The sequence below is a fragment of the Enoplosus armatus genome, chromosome 21, assembly GCF_043641665.1.
Source record: "Enoplosus armatus isolate fEnoArm2 chromosome 21, fEnoArm2.hap1, whole genome shotgun sequence".
NCBI classification, from domain to species: Eukaryota; Metazoa; Chordata; class Actinopteri; order Centrarchiformes; family Enoplosidae; genus Enoplosus; species Enoplosus armatus.
In genome coordinates this window covers 5,064,506-5,086,608 of record NC_092200.1, presented here as the reverse complement: position 1 = coordinate 5,086,608, position 22,103 = coordinate 5,064,506, and the positions used below count along the sequence as shown (strand labels likewise).

The 22,103-nt window shown below is 42.5% G+C and overlaps 1 protein-coding gene across 17 annotated transcripts in view; it reads left to right on the top strand.

The window, feature by feature from the left end:
* Positions 1-22,103, top strand: part of abi1a (abl-interactor 1a) — a 42,803-nt gene that overhangs the window by 17,310 nt on the left and 3,390 nt on the right. For 2 of the 17 annotated variants that reach the window (XM_070928008.1, XM_070928004.1), the window contains exons 3-11: positions 8,341-8,517; positions 12,396-12,410; positions 13,015-13,118; positions 13,757-13,909; positions 17,766-17,881; positions 18,840-18,869; positions 21,294-21,314; positions 21,497-21,653; positions 21,756-21,805. In XM_070928008.1, coding sequence (XP_070784109.1) covers positions 8,341-8,517; positions 12,396-12,410; positions 13,015-13,118; positions 13,757-13,909; positions 17,766-17,881; positions 18,840-18,869; positions 21,294-21,314; positions 21,497-21,653; positions 21,756-21,805 — 823 coding nt within the window. Of the gene's footprint in view, positions 1-8,340; positions 8,518-12,395; positions 12,411-13,014; positions 13,119-13,756; positions 13,910-17,765; positions 17,882-18,752; positions 18,933-21,293; positions 21,315-21,469; positions 21,806-22,103 lie in introns of all 17 variants that reach the window. The other 15 variants (XM_070928006.1, XM_070928000.1, XM_070928009.1 and 12 more) reach the window with 11 other exon arrangements.

Here is a 22,103-nt window from a genome sequence, read left to right as displayed (position 1 = left end):
TTGTTGGGTTTAAAAGAAAATGCCAGCAACAAGGTGACATTTTCATGTGACATTTTTCATGTGTTGTTTGGTCCGACCAACAGTCCGAAACAGATTAAAATTATATAAAACACCTGGAAGCATTAATCGATCATCATGCAGATAGATGATAAGCAATTGCAAGATGACCTCTTCAGCTCTGAGAGCTTGTAATCGAGATTTACAGACTGAAAAAAAAAAGAATGATAATAAAAATAACAATTATTTGCAGCCGTAGTTTGTAGTTTTTGGCTGGAGGTTGTCGTAGCTGAAACATCGTGTGGTATTGGTGCCACACTTTCGGCTTGATCCTCCTCTCTGAGCAGCTAATGGGAGTCAGTGGGGGGGGATTGAAAATGAGATGAAAAAGTTTTGTTAAAATGGTTAAATCGTTTTGTTAGTGCTATTGATCATTAACTTTATCAACCTCGTGCAAATATTATGTATTATGGCCCTGTTATTTGTACGGTGCAGCAAAAATCTCACAGGCTACCCCTGACTGAAACAAATCATTTTCATCATAAATTGTTTAGTCTTTAAATGTCACAAAAATTAGAAATGTCCGTCACAATATCAAACAGTCTAAAGCCCAAAAGAAAAACTGGGAAAAAAAACACAACAGCAAATCTTCACTTTTGAGAAGCTGCAACCAGTAAATGTTTCTCAGTTTTACAAGTTAAATCATTAATCAAATGTCAAAATTGATGTTGATCTGTCTGTCGATCTCTATTTAATTAATCATCAGGACTAATTCCCTAAGACAGTTGCTGCATCAGCTTCCTGGAAGGTGTGTGTTTCTGTGTGAGTTGTAACACCCTGACTGAACTGTGTCAGTGTGTGTGTGCACGGTCATCATGTCCTGCATGAATAGAGGCGATGATGTGAAATGACTGGTGACTGATGTTGTTCAGTGAATCATCAGCTGCTCTGCTCTGCAGTTACTTCCTCTCCTGCTCTTCCTTCTCCACCCTCTTCCCCTTCACACTGCAGAGCATCATCATTATCACTGCATTCTTTTCCACTTAAAAACCCTCTGCAATTACATCTAATCATTACACCTCTGTTCTGCAGTTCCTCCCTGTGTAAGAGTAATGTAGGCAATTATTTGACAGCTCCCTATAAACAGGGCTGATTAGGAAAGCCTGTCGCTGAGACACAGCTTGTGGTGTTTGTTATCTCTGTTGTTGCTCTTAGCTGGTATGTAAACTTCAGAGCTCAGTCAGAATGCTGTTTGGCCTTGGCCCAAAAGTTAGATTGGTGAAAGTCAGTCGAGGTGTTTCCATATGTGCTGTGTTAGCAAACAAAGCATCGACCTTGGCACGCTGTCCTGACTCTTTTTCTTTTTCTCTGCCGGGAGAGACAATCTCTCCGAGGTTTCACACTTTCAATCATCACAACCTCCGCTTCTGGCTCCATCGTACCGCACATGGGCTGTTAGTTTTACCAGAGGAATCCGTTTTTTTGAGGGATGTTTAACAAGAAGCTGCCAAACTGAGAACTCTCCACGGGGCGTTTGACCTCCCATTTTGTCTCCGAATGCAGATGGAAGCTCTGACATTGTCTGTGTTGCACTAACTGCTCAGAGAAACAGCCCCACCAAAGGGCCTTTAGACAACTGTTTGACTCTACAGATGACGGGCTTCAGATGTGCTGGCTGTAATCACGCTGAGAAACAGACCAGACAAAGAGGCATTTGCTCTGCTTCAACAGCCGTTTTGGCTCAGTGCAGAGTTGGGAGTGTTGCACTGCACTACTCGTACAGATGAGGCCGGACACGGTGAGAAGCAGAAGACAGAAGACTGGGAGCTACAGCAGTCTAGAGGGTTAAGAAACATGTGACCCGAAGTTTACTGGTTCAAATCTAGGACAAGGTGCCCTGGAGCAGTGGTTTCTGGGGGGTTGGGCTCCCTAATGGGTCACAAGATCAGTCTGAGGGGTCATGAGATGATTGACAAGAAAGAAACTCTGAACTTAGCTTTTTCTTGTGAAATACTAGATAGTTTTACATATTTCAAGCTCCTAAAATGTATAAGAATGTAGGGCTGGGTATTGTCTGGAACTTGTACAATAGCTGAGAGATTTTTGGGAATTTCGGTACAGATACCAAAACATTATTTGTTTGTTTGATCTTATCTTGAGGAATATGGACACATTTTTCTACCAAAAAAACGTTTTACGCAACAAAAGAACCTCTACAATGTTTAAAGGAACAGTGTGACATTTTGGGAAATTTGCTTATTCACTTACTCGCAGAGAGTTAGTTGTGAAAATTGATACCACAATATGAAGCTATAGAGGGTTAGCTTAGCTTAGCACCAACACTGGAAAGGGGAAATCAGGAACTGTAGCTGGAGCAAACTTTGGTCGGTACCAGACCAAACTAATTTTTGTTTGGTACCTAAAAGGTATTGATGTTCAATACTCAGCCCTATTCACATGTAACAATCAGAGAAGGTATCCAAGAATCGATCTTTGGTTATACTCGCAGCTCATCGACATATCTAACTCATCACAAGGTTTCATTTGTCGCTTGAATGTTAAAACATTGCCAACGTAGGCATTGCTTCACACAGTCAGAACTCCAATGTAACCGAAGGCAGAGATGCAGATTTCTCCACCAACAGGACTCTCGATACACATTGATGAAACAAAACCACAAGATGTCTTAATGATACAGCAGCATGATCACATGTCCAAGCCCTGTATGTGTCTTATGTTTCCAGATTCCACAAAAGCAACATGTCCAGGACCCTCCTCTGAGGAAGATATTTCTGGAAACGTAGTAGAAGCCGACCAGGCAGGTAGAGAGAAAGTGGGCGCAGCTGAAAAAGCACACTCCAGCACTTGTAGCACTTCATCATAAAATAACTGCTGGAACACACTGAGCATCACAAATTGTTCACATCCGTTCTCAGGGGGGAACGTGGGTAATAGTGTGAGCAGTGTGAGTGGCTTTGCCGAGGAAGAGCATTCGTGCTCAGTCAACTTTTCCCTAGAAAAATAACAGTTAGAAGAAGAGATGTTCACGTTCTCATCAGGCCGTCTTCAGCTGTTAGCTGCTCCGGCCATTGTGATAAATCCTCTTGTACAGTAAGGCTGAAATTGAGGTTCAAATGTGTCTTAACAGACGTCTGCTTCATAGTTATTTTCTCCTCGTAATCCCACAGAACAAGGATTTCCAATTCCTGGACTGCTGTAAAGACAAGCTTATCTTAGCTCTCAGCCAGGAATGGCCTTTAATAAGACCTTGTGCCGTGTCTTATTTCATAATCATGGTTTATGATATTACACGCCAGTAAAAATTGTCCATGTCCTAATGTTCTTGGACAGCGTACCATGGGAACTGAGTACTTTTCAGTGTTGTGTGTGTGTGTGTGGTAACTCGGACGAGCTGGAAGATTATGCCTTGCTGCCAGTTTGCTGATACATTTTCTTCTAGTCTTATAATCATCTGCAGTCGAACTCTATCATTAACCATTGGCACATTTGTCTGGTCTGGCTAGCCACACATGCACACAGATGCATTGGTATGTAGGGTGTGTTTGTCTAGTTGCAGGCTTTTCCCCATGTTGTGTGTAAGCTCCCTACTACGCCTACGCTGCATGCTGTGAAGCGTTTTTGTTTGTCCGTACGTTTCTGCATAGCTGGCATTTTATTGAGGATATCATCCGACGGCCAGTCTGCCAAATCGCTGAAAAAGCTGTTTTTTTTTCTTCTTTTTTTCTCCAACATGTGCTGAAGTGAAACCGGCTGTCTCAATTCCATATCAAAGTCTTCAGACATCTTGACTTACCTCACCCTCCGAAACAGTGTGTGTTTGTCTGGTTAGAAGTTGTCAAGTTACGTTTGCGTAAGGCTTCGAAATTCCAGTCCTGGTCCTTTGATTGGCCGTGCCACCGGACTGAGAGATTTATGCCCCGTTTGCTGATGTTGTGTGGACGCAGTCTGTCAATATGTGACCTGTTTCCCAAACACTCCAACCTTAGCCGACTCTGCCCGTAGTCTGAGCAGCGTGAATCAGTATGAGGGAGAGAGACTGCGTCAAAGAAGTTCACTGTGGGAAGAACCCAGTACTACAGTTTCAGACGAAGAAGAAGTCTAAAAAGGTGCTGGATACTATAAATTGCTCAAATGGAAAAAAAATCAAAGCACCTGCACTTGTATGTCCATTGCGTACACCTTTCAGGCAAACATGAGACACACAGAGAACAATACACAACGGAGGAGGAGTCATTATTCATCAACACACCTGCGATCATAGAAGACAAACAGAATATTACGCAGCATTTTATGAAGATATGTTTTCCTTTTTCGATGTCTCTTACCTTTTTACGTATCTAGAAAAACATGCAACCACACCCAGAGGGACAAAACATAGAAGTAGGGATGAAATCCATTATTAATTGCATACATAATTTATATCACACTATAGATATACTGTATGTTGTGATATAGTACATTTTCTGGGAAACTACTTGTTAATAGATAACTTAACTAGACAGTAATGTCTGCCTTTGGCTAATCTAACATCTGTGACGGTTGACAAATGTATGTCATGTCACAATATATATCATCAAGGGGTGGTGCCTTTTATTTGGTCAATGTCCAAATAAAAGGCAAAACAAATAGTTACATGAAGACAATGAGGCACAGCAGCATGACCTGAAAACATTGAGTACTAAAGCGCCATAAATATAGAGATAATCTTTTGTAAACTTAGGAAATTACTACAGAATAAGAGACGGACCCTGTTAGTAAAGATACATATTATTGTATTGCATTAGTTGTAAAGAGTCCGACTTATGGATCCTGAGGTTTCTTTTATTCATCATGGCCCCCTCCAGACAGGATGAACAAAACTTCACCCTGCTTTAGGCGAACAATAACAAACCGAGTCATAAATTGGGACTGCCTGGATGAAATTCAGACAAATAACAGACTGAAACATGGGATCTGTCAGCAGTCACTCTGTCCAGAGAAAGCTGTATTTAACAACACTGGATCTTCCAAAAAAAGTGACCCCAGGCCCGTAAACATGTCGGTGTTTCTTCGAGTGACACACTGTCTCACACGTCATTACATTCCTGGGTGTTTAAGTTCAAACATTTGAAATAGCTGACCCTGTGTCCCAATCGGAGCTTCAAGCTTTCCAAGTGCAGTCGTAACCAAAGTGGCAACAATCTGGATCAAAAAGAAATAAATCACAAATATTTGGGCACTTGTTGCTACTAACAACATAACAAGAACCTCTCATCGTGGCAACCACTGCGCTGACTCACTCGTATCCCAAAATGGGAAGAACTTTTCCAGTCCAAAGTGATCTCGACTGGATTTATTGGCTAGAGCACGTGGATGACGATGATGGTGTTGGCAGCAGTTCCAATGTATGACCTAGATCCTCTAACAAGTCATATAGTTGGGTGACTCTCCTCTGGGTGTGGGAAGCAGTGGGTGGAATTAGAGGGATAGAGAAAAGACCAAACTAAAAGGATGTAGAAGATAATGGAGTTGATGAGTAGTTCAGAAAAGAGAAGTGGGGGCCCTTAAATCCTAAAAGCCTGTAGCTGATGGATAAGCCAAACACCAGAGCCAAAACTGTTCTGGAAAAACACCCTCAGTCCTCAAATATATGGGCGACAGTGGTTGATCACACATATGAGGGGGCGCCCAGGTAGCTCACCTGCGTAAAAAGAAAACACATTGAATACATCTTGCCAAACTGAAAGGTGGATGAATCACGAGTTCAGTCTCTTTCCACCTAACAGATGGACCTTTGGGATCAAGGGAACACCTGTAGTGCCAGTTGAAGAGTCAGTAGAAGCAGTCCAGGGAATAGACAGGCTATTAAGTAGCTATTGCTCAGATTGGCGCTCCCCACTGGGTCAGTCGAAAGGGGTCAAGCCAGAATGCGCTTTTCTACTTGGACCTTTGCATTTTTGTCAGATCCATTTAACGTTCTTTGAGCACCAGTTAGTGGATTAGAAAAGGCGCTCTCGACAGGGTGCAACCGCCCGCTGTGTGAAAGTAAGATGGTGGTTTTTGAATTTACCCTTCTGTCAACACTTGTGTAAAATCAGCCTGCGCTGTTGCAGCAGGGCTATTTTCACTGCATACAGGAAGGAGATGAAGTCACACCGCTGCGCCTTCTCACTTCCAGCTGCGATGATGTTTGTCCACAAGCTGCTCTCTGATAAGGGGAGCATGTTCAGCCGAGACCAGATGCTTTTTCTAATTTAGCTGCAATATCGCAACAACAGTTCTCTTATTTAGGAGGAGTGTCTTTCAGCGGTTTGTAGTGGAACCTGTTCCTCTTTTTGAAAAGTTTTTGCTGAAAGCTTTACAAGGTCTCTAGGACAGGGCGGTGTGTTGGGGTCACAGTGAGGTGAAACAGGGTTAAAGCTTTGTTTTGGAAATAAAATCAGACTTAAAATGACTGAGCTATTCCCTACCTCTCCTTTACTCCTTCTGTCTGGGTCCATCATAGCCAATCACTGAACCCCATCGCTGCCCTGCAAATGGAAGACGATCATGATTTATGAATTTTGGGCATTATTGCTGAGCTCTGGAGTCAAGTTATTAGCTCAAATCCGATCATAGTGGAGGTCTGAAGTGCTGCTGAAGTGGAATATTTGTACATGTGTTTGTTCGCCTCGTTGGGAAGACTTTGTCACTGCGGTTCGTTTTTTATATTAAGAGCCTCTCATGTTCTGGCAGCTCAGGTTAAAAGAAATGACTGTAGTCAACGCTCTGTCATCCCTCTTAATTCAAACAGACACAACAGGGCGTTGGAACAGAACGGATGTTTCCCCTTTGTATGGGAAGCCTCTGTGGGAGCAATTATGTATGAGCAACTTTGCCTGTTATGAAATATTGATTCCTCTTTTTTCTGTAATTTTGAACAATCCACTTTCTTTGCACCCTTGCATGTCCTGTAAGAAGTGAAATCTGCTTTGCATCATTTTGTTTGACACGTAGTAGAGCTCTTGTCAGCTCTCAGGCCTATATCTCATTAATGTCAGTGTAAAATTAGCCTGGATGTTGTCCAGAGATGTCAGCTGGACTGGACTGTACTGGACCACATAGTCCACCAGTGTTGTTGATTCCCTCTACTCTGGGCTGAGTGATACTTGAAGGCCCGTGGAACAGTGCAGTATAAAGAGACAGAGCTCAGTCCAGCTCCAGATCCCCGTGGCATGAAAGGCATCCTCTGTTGTCGCTGGTCGCTGACTCCTTCCCCCGTGAGAGACCATCGTTTTACGGGGCTGCCCTCAGCAGACATAGCAGCCTTTCATCTGTCAGAGGAAGGGCAGCTGCTCCTGGGCTCCCCTCGGCTCGAGGAGGGAATGGAAGTGTTGAGATCTGTTGAAGATTTGATTGGTGTTTGAACACGATAGTTGATACGCTCCTGTGGTGGCAGTCAACTGGCAGAAATGTAATTGTCAACTATTTTGATAAGCGATAAATTGTTTAACAAGCAAATATGTGTCTAAGTATGTGCTGCTTTCTTTAGTTTTATAACCGTGCAAATTTAATACCTCTGGGATTGTTTCCTTTAGGAAATCTTGATTTCTGACATTTTATTGACCAAACAGTTAAACTGTTAATAAAAAAAACAATGGTCAGATCAATCCATAATAAAAATGGGTTCGTTGGGATAAATTGGTCAGGCTTGGATCAGTATAGACTGGGCTGTAGGCAGTTGCAGCCAGAGATCATTTGGACATTCCCTCTTTGGCTCATCTAGTGATTAAGCAGTGTGCAAGGTTTCCTAATGCATCTTTAAAATAATGAGTTTTTATAAAGACTGTAGGAAAGAGACATTTTGTGCTAATAGAAATCTGTGATAATATGATATAAACACACAATATACTTGGTTTTATTTAATTTCTGAATTATGAATGCAGTCTGTCATTTGCATCTCTTCAATCACATTTATTCAGATCATTTTCAATTCTAGCTCATCACTTTCTATCTTTTCACGTTTTCTTGTGTTTTGACATTAATAATTTGCTGTCTAGATTCGAGGCCAGTATACTCATTCTCATCAATTAATTATTGAATTCAGAAATGTTCAGATACTCAGGCTTCGGTCATTATTCGGTTCAGGACCTGGTTTCTACCGCAATCGATTTTATTAGTGTGCAGTGGCTGTTGTAAAAAGATTACGACCTCGTTGATGAAAAGCACAGCCTCATGATTTAATTAAACCTTCTTAAGCTGCTGTATGACGAGTTCATTCAGTCCCGGAGGTCCCTGTTGTACTATGTGTCTTCGTGTTTTCACTGTGGCATCGATCACATGTCCCCTCTGTGTCATTCACAGACGGTGGACATCCATAAAGAGAAGGTGGCCAGGCGGGAGATCGGGATCCTGACCACGAACAAGAACACCGCAAGGACCCATAAGATCATAGCTCCAGCTAATGTGGAGCGGCCGGTCAGGTACATCAGGAAGCCCATTGACTACACTGTACTGGACGACGTCGGCCATGGCGTTAAGGTGAGCTTTTTCTTCCTGATTTTGTGTATATTTGGGTCCATTTCTCTGCTTTAGATCTGCAGCCCAATCAGATTTCTCTACGCTCAGTCCATTAGTTTATCTCTGCTTCTGTTCTTCCACTTTCTTGTTCTACTATATCTAATTTTCCTCCCTCCCCCCTCCTCTTTTTCTTGCCAGAGGTATTCCTATCTCCCTCCTTCTCTTCTCTCTCCCACTTTTGACTGGTTTTCTCGCTCACACTCCATCTCTTGTGCTTTCTCTTTCATCTTCAGAAAGCGCCCCTTCTGACCCTACAGGAATATGTTTCAGTGTGGGTTGGTGGGAACGGGTTGGGGGTGGAGATGAACTAAAAAAGTGATTACATCATATATCTTTCAGAAAACGGCTCTATTCTTGGAGCGTTGTGAAAATGGCGAGCGGAGACAAATTTGCGAGACGTTTTTAAAGGCACTTAGGCCCCGACCGCCCTCGTAATCCCGTTCTCCAGTTTCTCTAAACCTTTGCAGAGGAATGATGATGTTACAATTAGATTTATACTTCACATCAGTGCAGTCTGAAAGGCAGGAAAGATGCTGATTTTGATGATGTGATAAAGTCTCCCAAGCAGAAACTCGGATGATCCCAATGTGACATTCTCACTCCCTCCCTGCCATTAGGGCTCGCTTTAGGGGTCACTGGGTCGTCCTGACAGCGGTGATAATGACATCATTTCCTGATGGCCGTGGGCATTTTTGCGATCTCCATCCTCCCCCTTGAGCGCCCTCAGTCCCATCAATCAGCCAGTCAATTGCAGCTGTCAGACAGATTGGATTAGAGGCCCGCCATTACCGTCCCGTAGTGTTACAGGCATTGATAAGGCAGGATAAAAGCCATTGTGTCACTCTCAATTTGCTGTGTAGGGAATTACATTAGATCCTTCCGCCATGGCGGATGGGTGTGATGCCCAATGGGGACAGAAGCATTTTGCAGATGGTGTTTACCCAGTTGTTGTTTTTTTTAAATTTTTATTATTTAAAGTTTTTATTAAATGTACAATTTATCATGACAACAGGGCAAACTCCAAGATCAAGAATCAATGTATAATTGAATAATATTTTACTTTTTAAAATTACAAGTACATTTTATGTAATCACAGGGCATAAAAGCAAGCCGATTCACTGTGAGGTCCATGTGAATCATCCACACTTCTGACTCTACTGTGTTGGATTCAATAAAAGAGTTGCTCAAAATTAGGATACCACTACATGATTGCACAATGAGTGTCAAATTACTGAAACCATCGTGCTTCATGGCTGCTTTGGGAATGTTTGATGCATCTATTTTAAGAACATTACGTATTACTCTGGGCCTAATCTCAGTGGATTTTCTCCTTTTTAAATGTCTTTTGTGCTGCATTTAGTTAGTGAATGTGATGGGAAACACACACACACACACACACACACATACACTCCGGCAGCAGTCCTACATCACTCACCTCCTCTCATCTATGCATGTCACTGCGAAAAGAGCCAATCAATACTGCACATCAATGCTCCATATTAATTCATATAGTATCCCGGGATGGTGGCTGTCAGATGCCAGGCTTGTATAGAATATCTATAGCCATGGTTTACTTACTGACCAGAATCAATACTGTAATGGGAGTTTAAATCATGTCTATTGCCTCCAGTTAGTTGTGAAACTCGCTACATCTACATCTGAGTGTTTGCACTGGCCTAAATGTTGAATTGGTTTTACGGCCTCCCACAGTGTTTGTATAATTAAACACTAAAGCATGAGCGTACAGAGAAGAAACATCATGTTGCGCTTGTATATATTATTGAATAGAAGCTGTTCTCAGATCAGAAGGAGCGATAAAGAGAAAAGAGGAACCGAGAGAAAAGAGAAGGTGAAATTCATCTAGTTGATAATCAGATTTAATAAGAAGTTGAATCTCACAACTGACAGATCAGGATGTTTCTGCATCTCAAGGCATACTGACACGATGCTTTTTAGCTTTAATACGAAAGATGAGATTTATTCTTCCAGTCAGCTGATGTTTAATCTAGTCAGCGGGGCTTTCGGGAATCTGGGGACGATGATGTCGGGCGTTTGAAGTTAGATTGCAATCTTTTGATATTTTGTGTTGTGTCAGTTATGAGTTTACAAGATTAGTTTAAAGGGATAATTTGGGTTTTTGGGGAATTTTGATATTTTTCTTAGTTGAGTCGTGGTTTGAAAGTCGCTATTCTCTTAAGTTATAATCTTTTTTTGATTTCAGTCCTGGTTGATTTGGCGACACTTGTGGTTTCTGGTGCTGTTTAATACTACAGCAAACACTCCTTGATACAGCTCTGACACAGCGTAAAGAGAGAGAACTGTGAGAAATGACTCTGATATCAGTGAGATAAAATGAAAAACGGTAACGCTGGATTACATGCTACATCGTTTCCTGTAAATCCCTTGTGCGTAGGAAGGCAATCTTAATCCGGCTTGGAAATGACAGACCCCGCCACTAACAATAAAAATGAATCCGCTGACAGCTAATTACAGAATGTAAATACATTTAATGACTATTGCTGACCATAAATAGTATCAAAAACAAAGTTTGATTTCATGTAAATCACAAGGATTATAATTTTTAAGTCTACTGGCTAATTTATGAAATTGTGAGTCACATTTTTTAGGAACTGACAGTAAGGTCACCAAGTCAGTTTCCAAGTTTGAAATTCTTGTTCTTGAGTTTTGAGTAGCTTTCATATGTCACGACTTATTTGTCATCTTGTTTGGACTATATCTATGGGGAAGTGTTTGTGTTCTTTCTACTGAACGTTGACCCGACAGACTCACCCAAATCTGACACACTGCATTGCTCTAGATTTTCAGCCAGGCTCGACATGCTAAGCCTTTTTGGACTTGATAATGACCTTAATCTGAACCTGTTTCTCCATAATTCAACTTGGACGTTACTAAAGCATTTCCAAAATCAGAGCATGTGCCGCAAAACAGAGATACAGCAGTTGCCAGGAAGACAAGGGAAGGCAATAGTGGGCCTTGGCTTTCCTAGCATGACCTAGATTGAAAATTGAATCTCGTCTAGCTCTGATAACCCGGGGAGAGTGAAATTTGAACGTGAAATTTCCCATTCACAGCTGCTCTGAAGGTGTTTTCTGTTTTTAAAGAGGCAGGGATCCCTTCATGCTGACCTATGCCATGAATTTGCTTTTGGTTTTGTTCTCTCTCTTTCCCTCTTGGTCTTGTGATGCTACAATGCTTTCTGCAAAGGCCACTGGGGAAGCTGCATTATAGATGAGCCACTTGACTCTGCAGTTGTCAAACCCCACTGCCTAGTTTGGCTCTATATTCTCTTTGACATAAGCCCACACAAGTACAAAGGTGTGTTTTGTTTTGTTTTTTAGCGCTGCCAGTAATGTGATAAACAGAAATTATTTTGAGTCCAAACCTGGATGTGTACAAAATCAAACGAACACATAGATGCTCCGTAGACTTAAACTTCATATTTGTAAGACAGATATTTGATGTACAAAGGTGAATGTAACACCCTGTTAGGATGAAACTTGTTTCACTTGTGCACAATAGCCATCAGATCCCTGTGATTTCCTTCCAGTCTGACTGTGGCACTGGGTGTGGCACTGTAGGTCTAAGTAAAGAGAGCAACAGCCAGGAGCCACAGTGTTTTCCTCTGGTAGTATGACTTGTAACTTATGACCTGCCCAGGACTTGCTAAATGTTTACTCAGTGTAAATACAGCGAGGAATCGTTTTTCTCCTGCTCGCTTGTACTTTGACTTCTGCTGATCCGTGTAGACATGGCCATTTTGACATGCCCTCTTTCTGTCTCTCTCTTCTGTGTTTTTTTTTTTCCTTCGCCCACATAAGTGGCTAAAAGCCAAGGTAAGTGTGGTTTGTCACATGACACATTTTACTATATTGCATTATTGATAGATTCCCCTTTACAGCAAACCCCTATACATGTGGTCATTGTTGTCACTTCCCATGTTATTCCCATTAACTGACTTACTGTAGTCCTCTCAGCCCAGAACAGACAGTCTGAGGCTCTGTAACACCCTCCATGTCAAATTACCAACCCTATGTCATTTACTTTACATGTCGTGTAGTTGTCCATAAGTCTTTATAGGCTTCCCAGACAAAGCATATACCTTAAGTTTTTTTACTTACTGAAAGTTGCAATACTGCAAATTCAGATGTTGCCAAATTCAAAGTGTTGTTTCGTTTTTCGGTAGTTACTTCTTCGTTAAGACACACGTGTTTTGCAAGAAGCCTTGTTGAAACAACCCAGAGATTCCTAACCTGCAATCAGCAGCAAACACAAGCTGGGTTGGCATTACACAACCCTTCACATATTATCAACTGACATATTTACATCTGTGCTGTTGAAGAATTGTCATCTGGGAAGCCTATAACTTTTGATTTTTGTCACACAAGTAGTAATCACCCACTGTGTCTGAAGTTTTTAGTTTTTTTCTTCTAACCACAGCAACATGGAAACAATCAGTCAATCAGAGGAGGAACACTATCGAGGACCAATCCGCCCACGCAGAAGCCGCCGAGCCCTCCCATGTCAGGGCGTGGCACGCTTGGGTAAGATTTCCATTTTAGACACCGTGAAAGAAGAGTAGTCCTCTAATTATCAAACACTGAATGAAAAAAACATAACTCTTGTGGGGGCGATTAAAGAACATGCAGTTAAAGGACATTTCACTGGCATTTGTGCTTTTTTAAATACATAAATGTGATGTGAGGAGTAACAGGAAATAACACTGTGAGCAAACAGCTAACAAGATGCCCCGGGACGTTGTTTTTTAACTGAAGTGTGGTCGTGATGGCTGTGTCTATGGGGTTTTTGGCTTATATACACATTTGAAATGACAAAACTGATGTAAGTGAAGCTGGAGAAAATGGATCCAGGAGAAAATCAAGTCTGAGAACTTGCCTGAACTTTTATCTGTTCATATCAGACAGGTGTCATGCCCTCATGATGCCAGTCGTCCTCTGATGCACAGCGGCAGCCAGCGACACTAATCAGATATTAATTCCCAGGGTAAACTTCCAGCCTGTAGCACACAGCATCCAGCTGGGTAAACTGATAGGATTTACAACGCTCCGGTGAACACGGCCTTGCAGTTTTGATAGTAGGATTTGCATTGAATTATGATCACTCTTTCTGGTCCATGATTTATCATTATTTGCCTTTCGCTTTCCATCCTCGGCCGCTGCAGACGCAACACATCCTACAAGACCCTAGAGCCGGTGAAGCCGCCCACGGTGCCCAACGACTACATGACCAGCCCCGGGAGACTAGGCAGCCAGCACGGCCAGCAGCACAGCCCCGGACGCACGGCCTCGCTCAACCAGAGGCAGCGCACACACAGGTAGATAAGACAAGAGGAGGCACACAGCCTGTCTCACATGCACATCAGTACCAGATCGACACACACACTGACACACTACAAGTACACAAGTGGTAGTAGAATTACAGTGTACAGTATACCTCCAAGAACTACAAAGTAGCAACGTTACAAAATACTATGAAAATACAATAACAGAATGACTGTTTACAACCAAGCTAGTAGCAGAATCACAACACACCAGTGAGGACTTGATGTGTAACTAGTTTAAACTGATAGCAGCCAGACGCTGTTTCCTTCTGCTGACGTGATCAATGTTTGAGAAATAAACTTGCACAACAAATTTCATGGATAAAATTTCATCAACTTTGCGCAGCTTTTAATGTTGAACGGGACAGATATTTTACCCCCCCCCTCCTGTTTTTGGATGGGTATGAGTGGAATTAGTGTTCCAGCTACACCTCGAAACTGAACACTAAATGTGCACTCAGTGTTTCAGTAATGTGAGAAAAGCATCTCTCCAAAAACCACTGGTTCCCTCCATGTCAGGTGGTTCTAATCTCTTCATTTAGTTCAGAAGCTTACAGCACTTTCGCACCTCTTCCTCCTCTCCACTACACTAAATCCAGCATTTGTCTGACAAGGCTTGGAGGGTTTTCTCGCCGCGGCCTGAATCACTCTGATATTAATATCTGTAAAAGCCTCTGATATAAAGTGCTGTTTCAAAAAAAACTGCAAGTCAACTGCAGCATGGAAACCCTTGAACATGGCTCTCAAGGATTGTTACCCCAGAAAGCGGGAAGCGCCTTCATCAAATTTGAGTTACGAGTGAGTGAAGTCGCCTCATTAGCTAAAAAGCCCGTTATGCTGACTGTGATGCTCATAAATATTACATAACTTTGTATTTTCCCTACCTTCGCCCAACTTCTCATGTATGTTTGCACAAAGCTGCTCAGAAGTTCCTCTGTGCGTCTTCTACTTTTATCAATTAAAACTTCTTGTAATTAGAGGCTTCAGATGGTTAAAGGCTGCAACAACAAAGCAAATGTGACTGCTCAGCATCACTGTTACTGATGTGTGGTTTAAAGCCACCCTAATGTCCCTTTAACAAACTGACGCTGCCCTCAGAGTCGGGCTGCTTCAGCTAATATTGCTGTGGCATCACTATTTGATTACATGGGCTTGAAGTCGGCTGTGCTTATTCAGCTCATCTGTCTCTGCCAGCCTCAACTGAGGTCTAAATTCAATATAGGCGTCTGCGTGTTCCTGCTGTGTGTTCCCTGTTATTATCTGAAAGATTACACTGTCATATGCAGGTATCAAGAAAACATGATTATTACAGTCACCACAGTATCCTAGTGATAAAAACTATCCAAACTAAACAGGACGCATTTAAGATGGTGTATGACTCTGTGGACGAAGCTACAACAAAATTCAATAAATTATTTTAAAAAGAAGTAGATATCCAGCATAACTTTCCCATTTTAACAATATTATGCCAGCATTAACCTTCCTCAACTACTATCTGCTCTTCCACTCCTTCATTCTCTGTTCATTTTAAACCAAATCTAAAAGTAATTAGGGTCTCTTGTGGCCATGGGGTTAAGGCGCTGAATATGAACTACTAAATGCCCCCCAGTTCGTGTCCAGCCGGAGACCTTTGTTGCATGTTGCTCCCCCCCTCTCCCATAATTTCCATAATATCTCTCGACTGCACTGAGAACAGCATCTTTTTCTTCATTGGCTCCAGGGATTTTTGTCAGCTGTGAGCAAGTCTGCTGGAACGTTTCTAAGCCCTGCTGCGTGTTAGACGGTTGATTTATAAACAACTGTCTGTATTGAGGGAGGCAGGCAGGAAGGTGAAGCGGGAGAGATGGAGCTGAGTGCTTTTATTTCACAGCAAGTGTTTTGAAACAAAGAGGAAGGACGGGGGAAAGCAAAAGCTGGGGAAGAGATGAATGGGTTAGCGAAGGAATGGGTAAGTTATATAGGGATTAGAATGGATAAATCCAGAACATGCAGATGGGGGAGTGAAGTACGGCGTTCACTTCAAAAGAGGGATGACATGATATTGTTTAGCCTTTATCCCCACAGACTTACCTCCCACTGCCACCAACATCCTTCAGAGGGGCAACCCCTGCTGGTTGTGCCTGGAGAGCCCCAGGGCTCGGCTGACATGGATCAGAGAGGAGGAGAGGGGAGAGGGGGATGATGGGAAAAGGGGATAAAGAGATGTGGGGGGAGATGGGAGCGAGCAGGGGTTCAGAGGGATAGAAGGAGTCAGAGGAGACAGGGGGGGTGAGGGTTTTGGGAGACGAATGGGGAGTCAGTTTACAGGCGATGAGGAGATGAGAGGAAGAGGTCGAGGGATGGTTAGGGGTGAGAGGTAGGGAGAAGGATCAGTTGAAAAGCAGGGATGAAAGAGGCAGAAAGGGGAGCGGAGAGGTGGGGTGAGGGGCTGGAGCTGAAATGAGGATCAAGGCCGGCCCGAGAGAGTGGGAGGGGGGATTTAGTCGGCCAGGGCATTGATCTATGAGCCCCGGGGTCAAACAGAGGGTGAAACAGCGCCTATACAGGCCACAGCAGAGCTGACGTACATACTGCATTCCCATGTCCTGTGCCCTCAGAGGTTAGGGCAGCACTGACATATTAGAGGGTGGATATGACGGCAAAGTGCATTATTTGTTATTTCTTTATCATGACTCTTAACTAGAAGATAAGAAATAAGTGAAATAACTGTATGGCTCCACTGTAATGCAGCCTTTTATACCAGAAATATATAGATAATTTATATATCAGAATATTATGATAACCTAAATATCGTGATATTGATATTGGGTAGGACTGCAACTAACAAATATTTTCTTAATGATTAATCCAGCTATTAATTTTTTTAGTTTAATTGTTAAGTTCCCAGAGCCTAAACTGATTCCTTGATGTTACTTGTTTTCGTCCAGGCGATAATCCAAAGCCTAAATATATTCTGGCATTTTGATTGATAAATGATTTCACAGATAAATTGACCATCAAAATGATCCCGTGAATTTCACACATGTGACAAATTCACTTGATGAAGGCACATGTGATTTTCAGATATATTACATGTGACATGTTCAGACATCACATGTTAAAACAATAGTTTGACAGTTAATAACAAACGTTAACATACAGGCATCTGTGGTTCATCACCTATGAAACAGAATTACAAATTAGATGAATTCACATATATGAACATGTTGTTTTTGGACTATGAATATGCATATTCTCCAGTTTTCCATTGATTGACTAACGCTTAATCGACTAATTGTATCAGCACTGTTAATATTGACTTGCTACATTAGCAGCAGCTGCATCTGTTGTTGTTGTTGTTGGTAAACTGCAGCTCAAATCCATATGTGAACACTGTTCTCATGAAGCTGTTATGTCACTATGTTTCGTTTAGTTCATTCAGAATAGATTGTTGTACATGATATGACACTTTGCCAAATAAAGTGTCTTTTAGCCTTCGACTCACCCCCATCCTGATGTCAGTCTAATAATAAGATCTGATATCTTTAGATGTAACCGTCCATTTAAAAGACTGTAATCCATTTTATTCTGATTCGGACCAAAAGTCGTCACCAGAGTGACTCATGCTCACCTGTCACTCTGCAAACCAGTCCTAACAAGCCAATGGACAGAAACAATCAATATGAGAGACGATGATGTGAAAATATGGACAGTCAGATGCTTGAGTCATACCAATATGAAGTTTTACGCTCTATAATTGTAAATAGGACATGAGCTCAGATGCAGTATCTGCAGTGTTACCTGCTGTGCAGTCTGAGCAGGTTGCCCTGAATAAAACGATGTCCTCTTTCTCTTATGTCTCCTCCCTCAGTGGAAGCAGCGGGGGTAGTAGCAGCAGGGAGAACAGCGGCAGCAGCGGTACTGGCATTCCCATCGCCGTGCCTACACCCTCCATCCCCAACTCTGGACCAGGTGAGCTTTCTCTGCGCCCCACCCTGCCTTTTATAAGAACACTTTTGAGTATAATAAAGAACAAATACAGAGTAACCCCTACATAAAGGCATGTAGTACTTGGGTTTTAACACTGTATACTACTACTAAGTGCATATCTGTGTCGACTTGTAAAAAATAACTAATTTTAAGGTATTAGTTCAAAATATTTGCTTAAAATTTGCACAATTTTGAAATTTGGAGCAGCTAACATCAGGAAGAAAGTTCATTTCTTTAAATATAATACACATGTGCATAGCAATAATAGGCATTACTTGACAAGGTGTAAATGTAACGTGCTGTTTGCAGATAGTGAGACCACGCTACACAAAGCCTATGTTTACCAGACGGGGATTATGGAGGCCCATTGTGTTCTAAGCACAGCTGATTCTCTATCCTACTGTGTAAATAGGCCAAGCTGCGTTAGCCCTGCTGCTTTATAGTGGAACAGTAAGGCCCACATAACACCATGCACAAGCTACACATAGTACTGCATTACGCCATACACAAGCCTTAGATACTACTGCGTTTTAACTTTTGCCAGTGATTTGAGCTGAACAAGAAATATATTTTAGGTTTGTGTAGCAGCCGTTTTACCTCAGAGCCAGGATCAGGCCAGCAGCACAGAACTAACCACAGCTCTCTCCTGCAAGCTGGTCGCTATGGAAACACTCAATTCATACCACAAAGAAGTGTGTGCTGAGCAGCGCTGCGCCTTGACAAAGTCGAAGCACTCCTCCGGCCCCGAAGGGTTCTTAAGTAAAGTGATGTGATGTTATGTAACAGCGTAGAGGTGCAGGAGGCGGGCGAGGACAGACTCTGGCCTGCCTCTGCATTAAATGGTTACTAATGTAAATGCTCCTTTCAGTCCCACCCATGTCTGCTCCCCCTGGAGCCCCTCCGCCTCCCCCACCCCCACCACCACCTCCTCCCATGGCCGGGCTCGGCCCCCCAGCACCACCACCACCACCACCGCCACCTTTAGGTGAGACTCCTCGACCTCCGAGGCTGCTTCTGTCGCCTCTGCTGCCGGGACGTTGGATAATCAGCACGTCCATGTGATCCTCTCATGGTGGAGATGCACAAATATGGGTGTTGCGCGTGTGGATGGGTGTCTGACTGTTTGTACACACTGCAAGCAAGAGGCCGGGGCTAAGCTTTGTCCCAAAAAAATGACACTGCATATATATTGTCTTATATTAAATTGCTCTAAACTAATGAGTAAACAAAGCTTTCTAAAAACCACTAATTAGTTAATGAAAATGCTTTTAAGACACTTATTTTTATATTCTTGCAATATTATAAAATATCCTGTAACTTCAATAATGGATGCAGCCGTTTAAAACTTTAGAGAATACAAAAGTTTGAGTATCCTTAATTTCCTCCCATAATTTTAGACTATAAACTATTGCTCATTAGATGAAATAACATTATTTAGGAAATGAAGCAGAATGGAAATCTGATTAGCTCATGATGGCTGATGGCGATGTTGACCTTCCACACATCAGCCAGATTCCCTGGTGGTTCAGCTCTGTAGAAAAAGACTTGATGATCATCTTGCTTACAGTGTGAACAGACTGTACATGTGCTTCTGTTTGGAGACACAACAGGTTACACACTAAGAGAAAGTGTCTGGGTTTTTTTTTCTTTTCAGCTCCGTAACATTTTTTCTCAATCCTCAGTGGTGGTGGTACTCTGCTTCCTTATTCTTCTCCGATATCCTATAAGGCTAATAAAGAAGTCTCACATCACCTAAGGGCTAGCAAAAGTTAATTACTGCCAGCAGAATCTGTAAAAATGTTCATTCACAATTTCCCTCAAGCTGCTGTTTATCTAGAAAAGTATCCAAACCTGTTGGCGATCCGCATTGACAGAGAAGATGATAACATTTGCCACCTAAAGTCAAGAATGAAATTGAAGCCCTCCAAGCTGAGGTTCTTGCAGAATGTTACAAACATGTAAAATTAATTTACCTTACAGACTATGAGACTTCTTTTGCACAGGTCTGTTTCATTTGAGTTCCTTTCACTTTACTACTACCAGAAACATGGTTGTGGATGAAGCTGCATCAGGCAAAATTTTCCTGAATTCTAGCTTTAACCATAACTGGGGCAGACCTGGAGCCAGTTGCACCACCTGTTCTTAAGTTCAAACTCAGCCCAGTTATAATGTAAGTGTTTACTAAAGGAAACTGAATCACTGAATTGAAACGGGTTGCACCACACAAATGACTTCTTACTGAATCAACTGACAAAGCTAACGTTAGCGTGCTAATATATGACCCATTTAGATTTAGAGGGGACATACTGACTCGACATTTGGGTCACTGGTAGAAAAGGTTTTTCACATAAAGTGAAGAATTGATACCTCAAATTCATAACAGCAAGCCAGCACTCAATTCTGAGACGGCTAGACTCATGATTTCTGGGTAATGAAGTTCCAAAACATTCAAACATTCATTTGAGTGCTGCAAACATGCAGTTTTGCCTAATGTACCTTAATTTACACGGGATATTGATTCCAGGATCAGTCAGTGACTCAAAGCTCTGCAAGGCCGGGAAAACATCCAGCTGTTTGATTAGTATCAGCTACTCTGTGTGTGTGTGTGTGTGTGTGTGTGTGTGTGTGTGTGTGTGTGTGTGTGTGTGTGTGTGTGTGTGTGTGTGTGTGTGTGTGTGTGTGTGTGTGTGTGTGTGTGTGTGTGTGTGTGTGTGTACTGTGGCTGCTTATATCTGATCGACTGCAATCTTGAGCAAGATGATCGCTTGAAACATGCACATTTTATCCTCAGAGCATCAATGCGCCCTTTCAGCTATAATTAACGTCTGCCGATGCTGCTGACAATATGGAGAAGTTTGTTTGCTCCTGTGTTCCTCTGAAGCTTTACTTCCTCTGGTTCCACCCATCCCTATCAGAGAGCACGGCCTCTCCTGAGAGACACTATGTTATCTAGAAATGCGAACAGGAAATACTCTCTTTAACCCCTTCTCTCCCTCTCTCACACACACTTACACACTGCATCTATAATCAGATATCTAATGTTATTGTAGTAATGCTGTTGTTCAAAGAGATGATGTTATTCTTAGACAGCCGGTGTAATGATAAACGTGTGCACTCGATTGTGAACTCTCCCTCTCCTTGCGATAGCTCGAATAGACATTTAGAATCATGTCTTTGAAAAGTGTGTGAAGAAGTTATTTTCAGTGCCAGTCGAAGGATCAGTCTGTTCTGTTGCTGCTCTCTTCTCTTCGCTCACTGAATCTTTTCCTTCAGTTTTCCTTTCTGAAGAACCCTTAGGTGCAGGATTTTATTTGTATGATCTTTTGGGACTCGTGTGTTTCATTTTACCCCCCATGAAATATCTCTGTGTAACAGTGTCGGCAATTAACAATCTGTGTTGCTTCCCGAGCTCATCTGCTCCCTGTGATTAGTTATTGATTGTCTTTTCATGAGGTGCGGGGCTCTAATCAGAATTTAAAAGCTCACATTATCTTTTACGATCTTGATGATTCATGTTTTGGGTGCTTTTTTTCTCCCTCTTCCAACCCCCCCTTCCCTCTTTGGTCCTGCCTATTTTTCCTCTCTTCCTTCCCTGTCTTTGGGTGCTTCTAGTGGTGGCCCCTGGGCCTGGTCTGGGCCCCGCTCCAATGTCCCAGTTTGGAACCATCTCGCGGCAGATTTCGCGGCACAACCCCTCCAACTCCTCTGTCTCTATGGTTTCGGCCACGGGCACCTACCGCCGGGCGCCTTCGGTCACTTCCCAGTTCTCCTTGCAGCAGCAGCAACAACTACAGCAGCAACAGCAACAGCAACAGCAGCAGCAGCAGCAGCAGCAGCAGCAGCAGCAGCAACAACAACAACAACAACAACAACAACAGCCTCATATTAATGGAGGCACTCCTGGCTATGGCCAGAACTCAAGTAAGGCCCTTCTGTCTCCAATTCCAGCCCTCTTTATAGACCCTGAGCTGTCACTGAAGCACAAAACTTTTCAATTCATTCATTCACAGTCGCAAACTAAATCGAGCTAACCTTTGTAGCCACAGACCAATATTTCATATTTGCAAGTGAGTCACTGCTTTCTGAAGGTCAAGCTTGCATTCTTGTTATCGACTTTTCCGCTTAAGCATGAAAGTGCAGGTTAAGGCTTTTTATCTAAGAGTGGTATGTCTTTAGTGTTGATACAGAACAGCTCGTCCTCGGATTCTACAGCAGATAC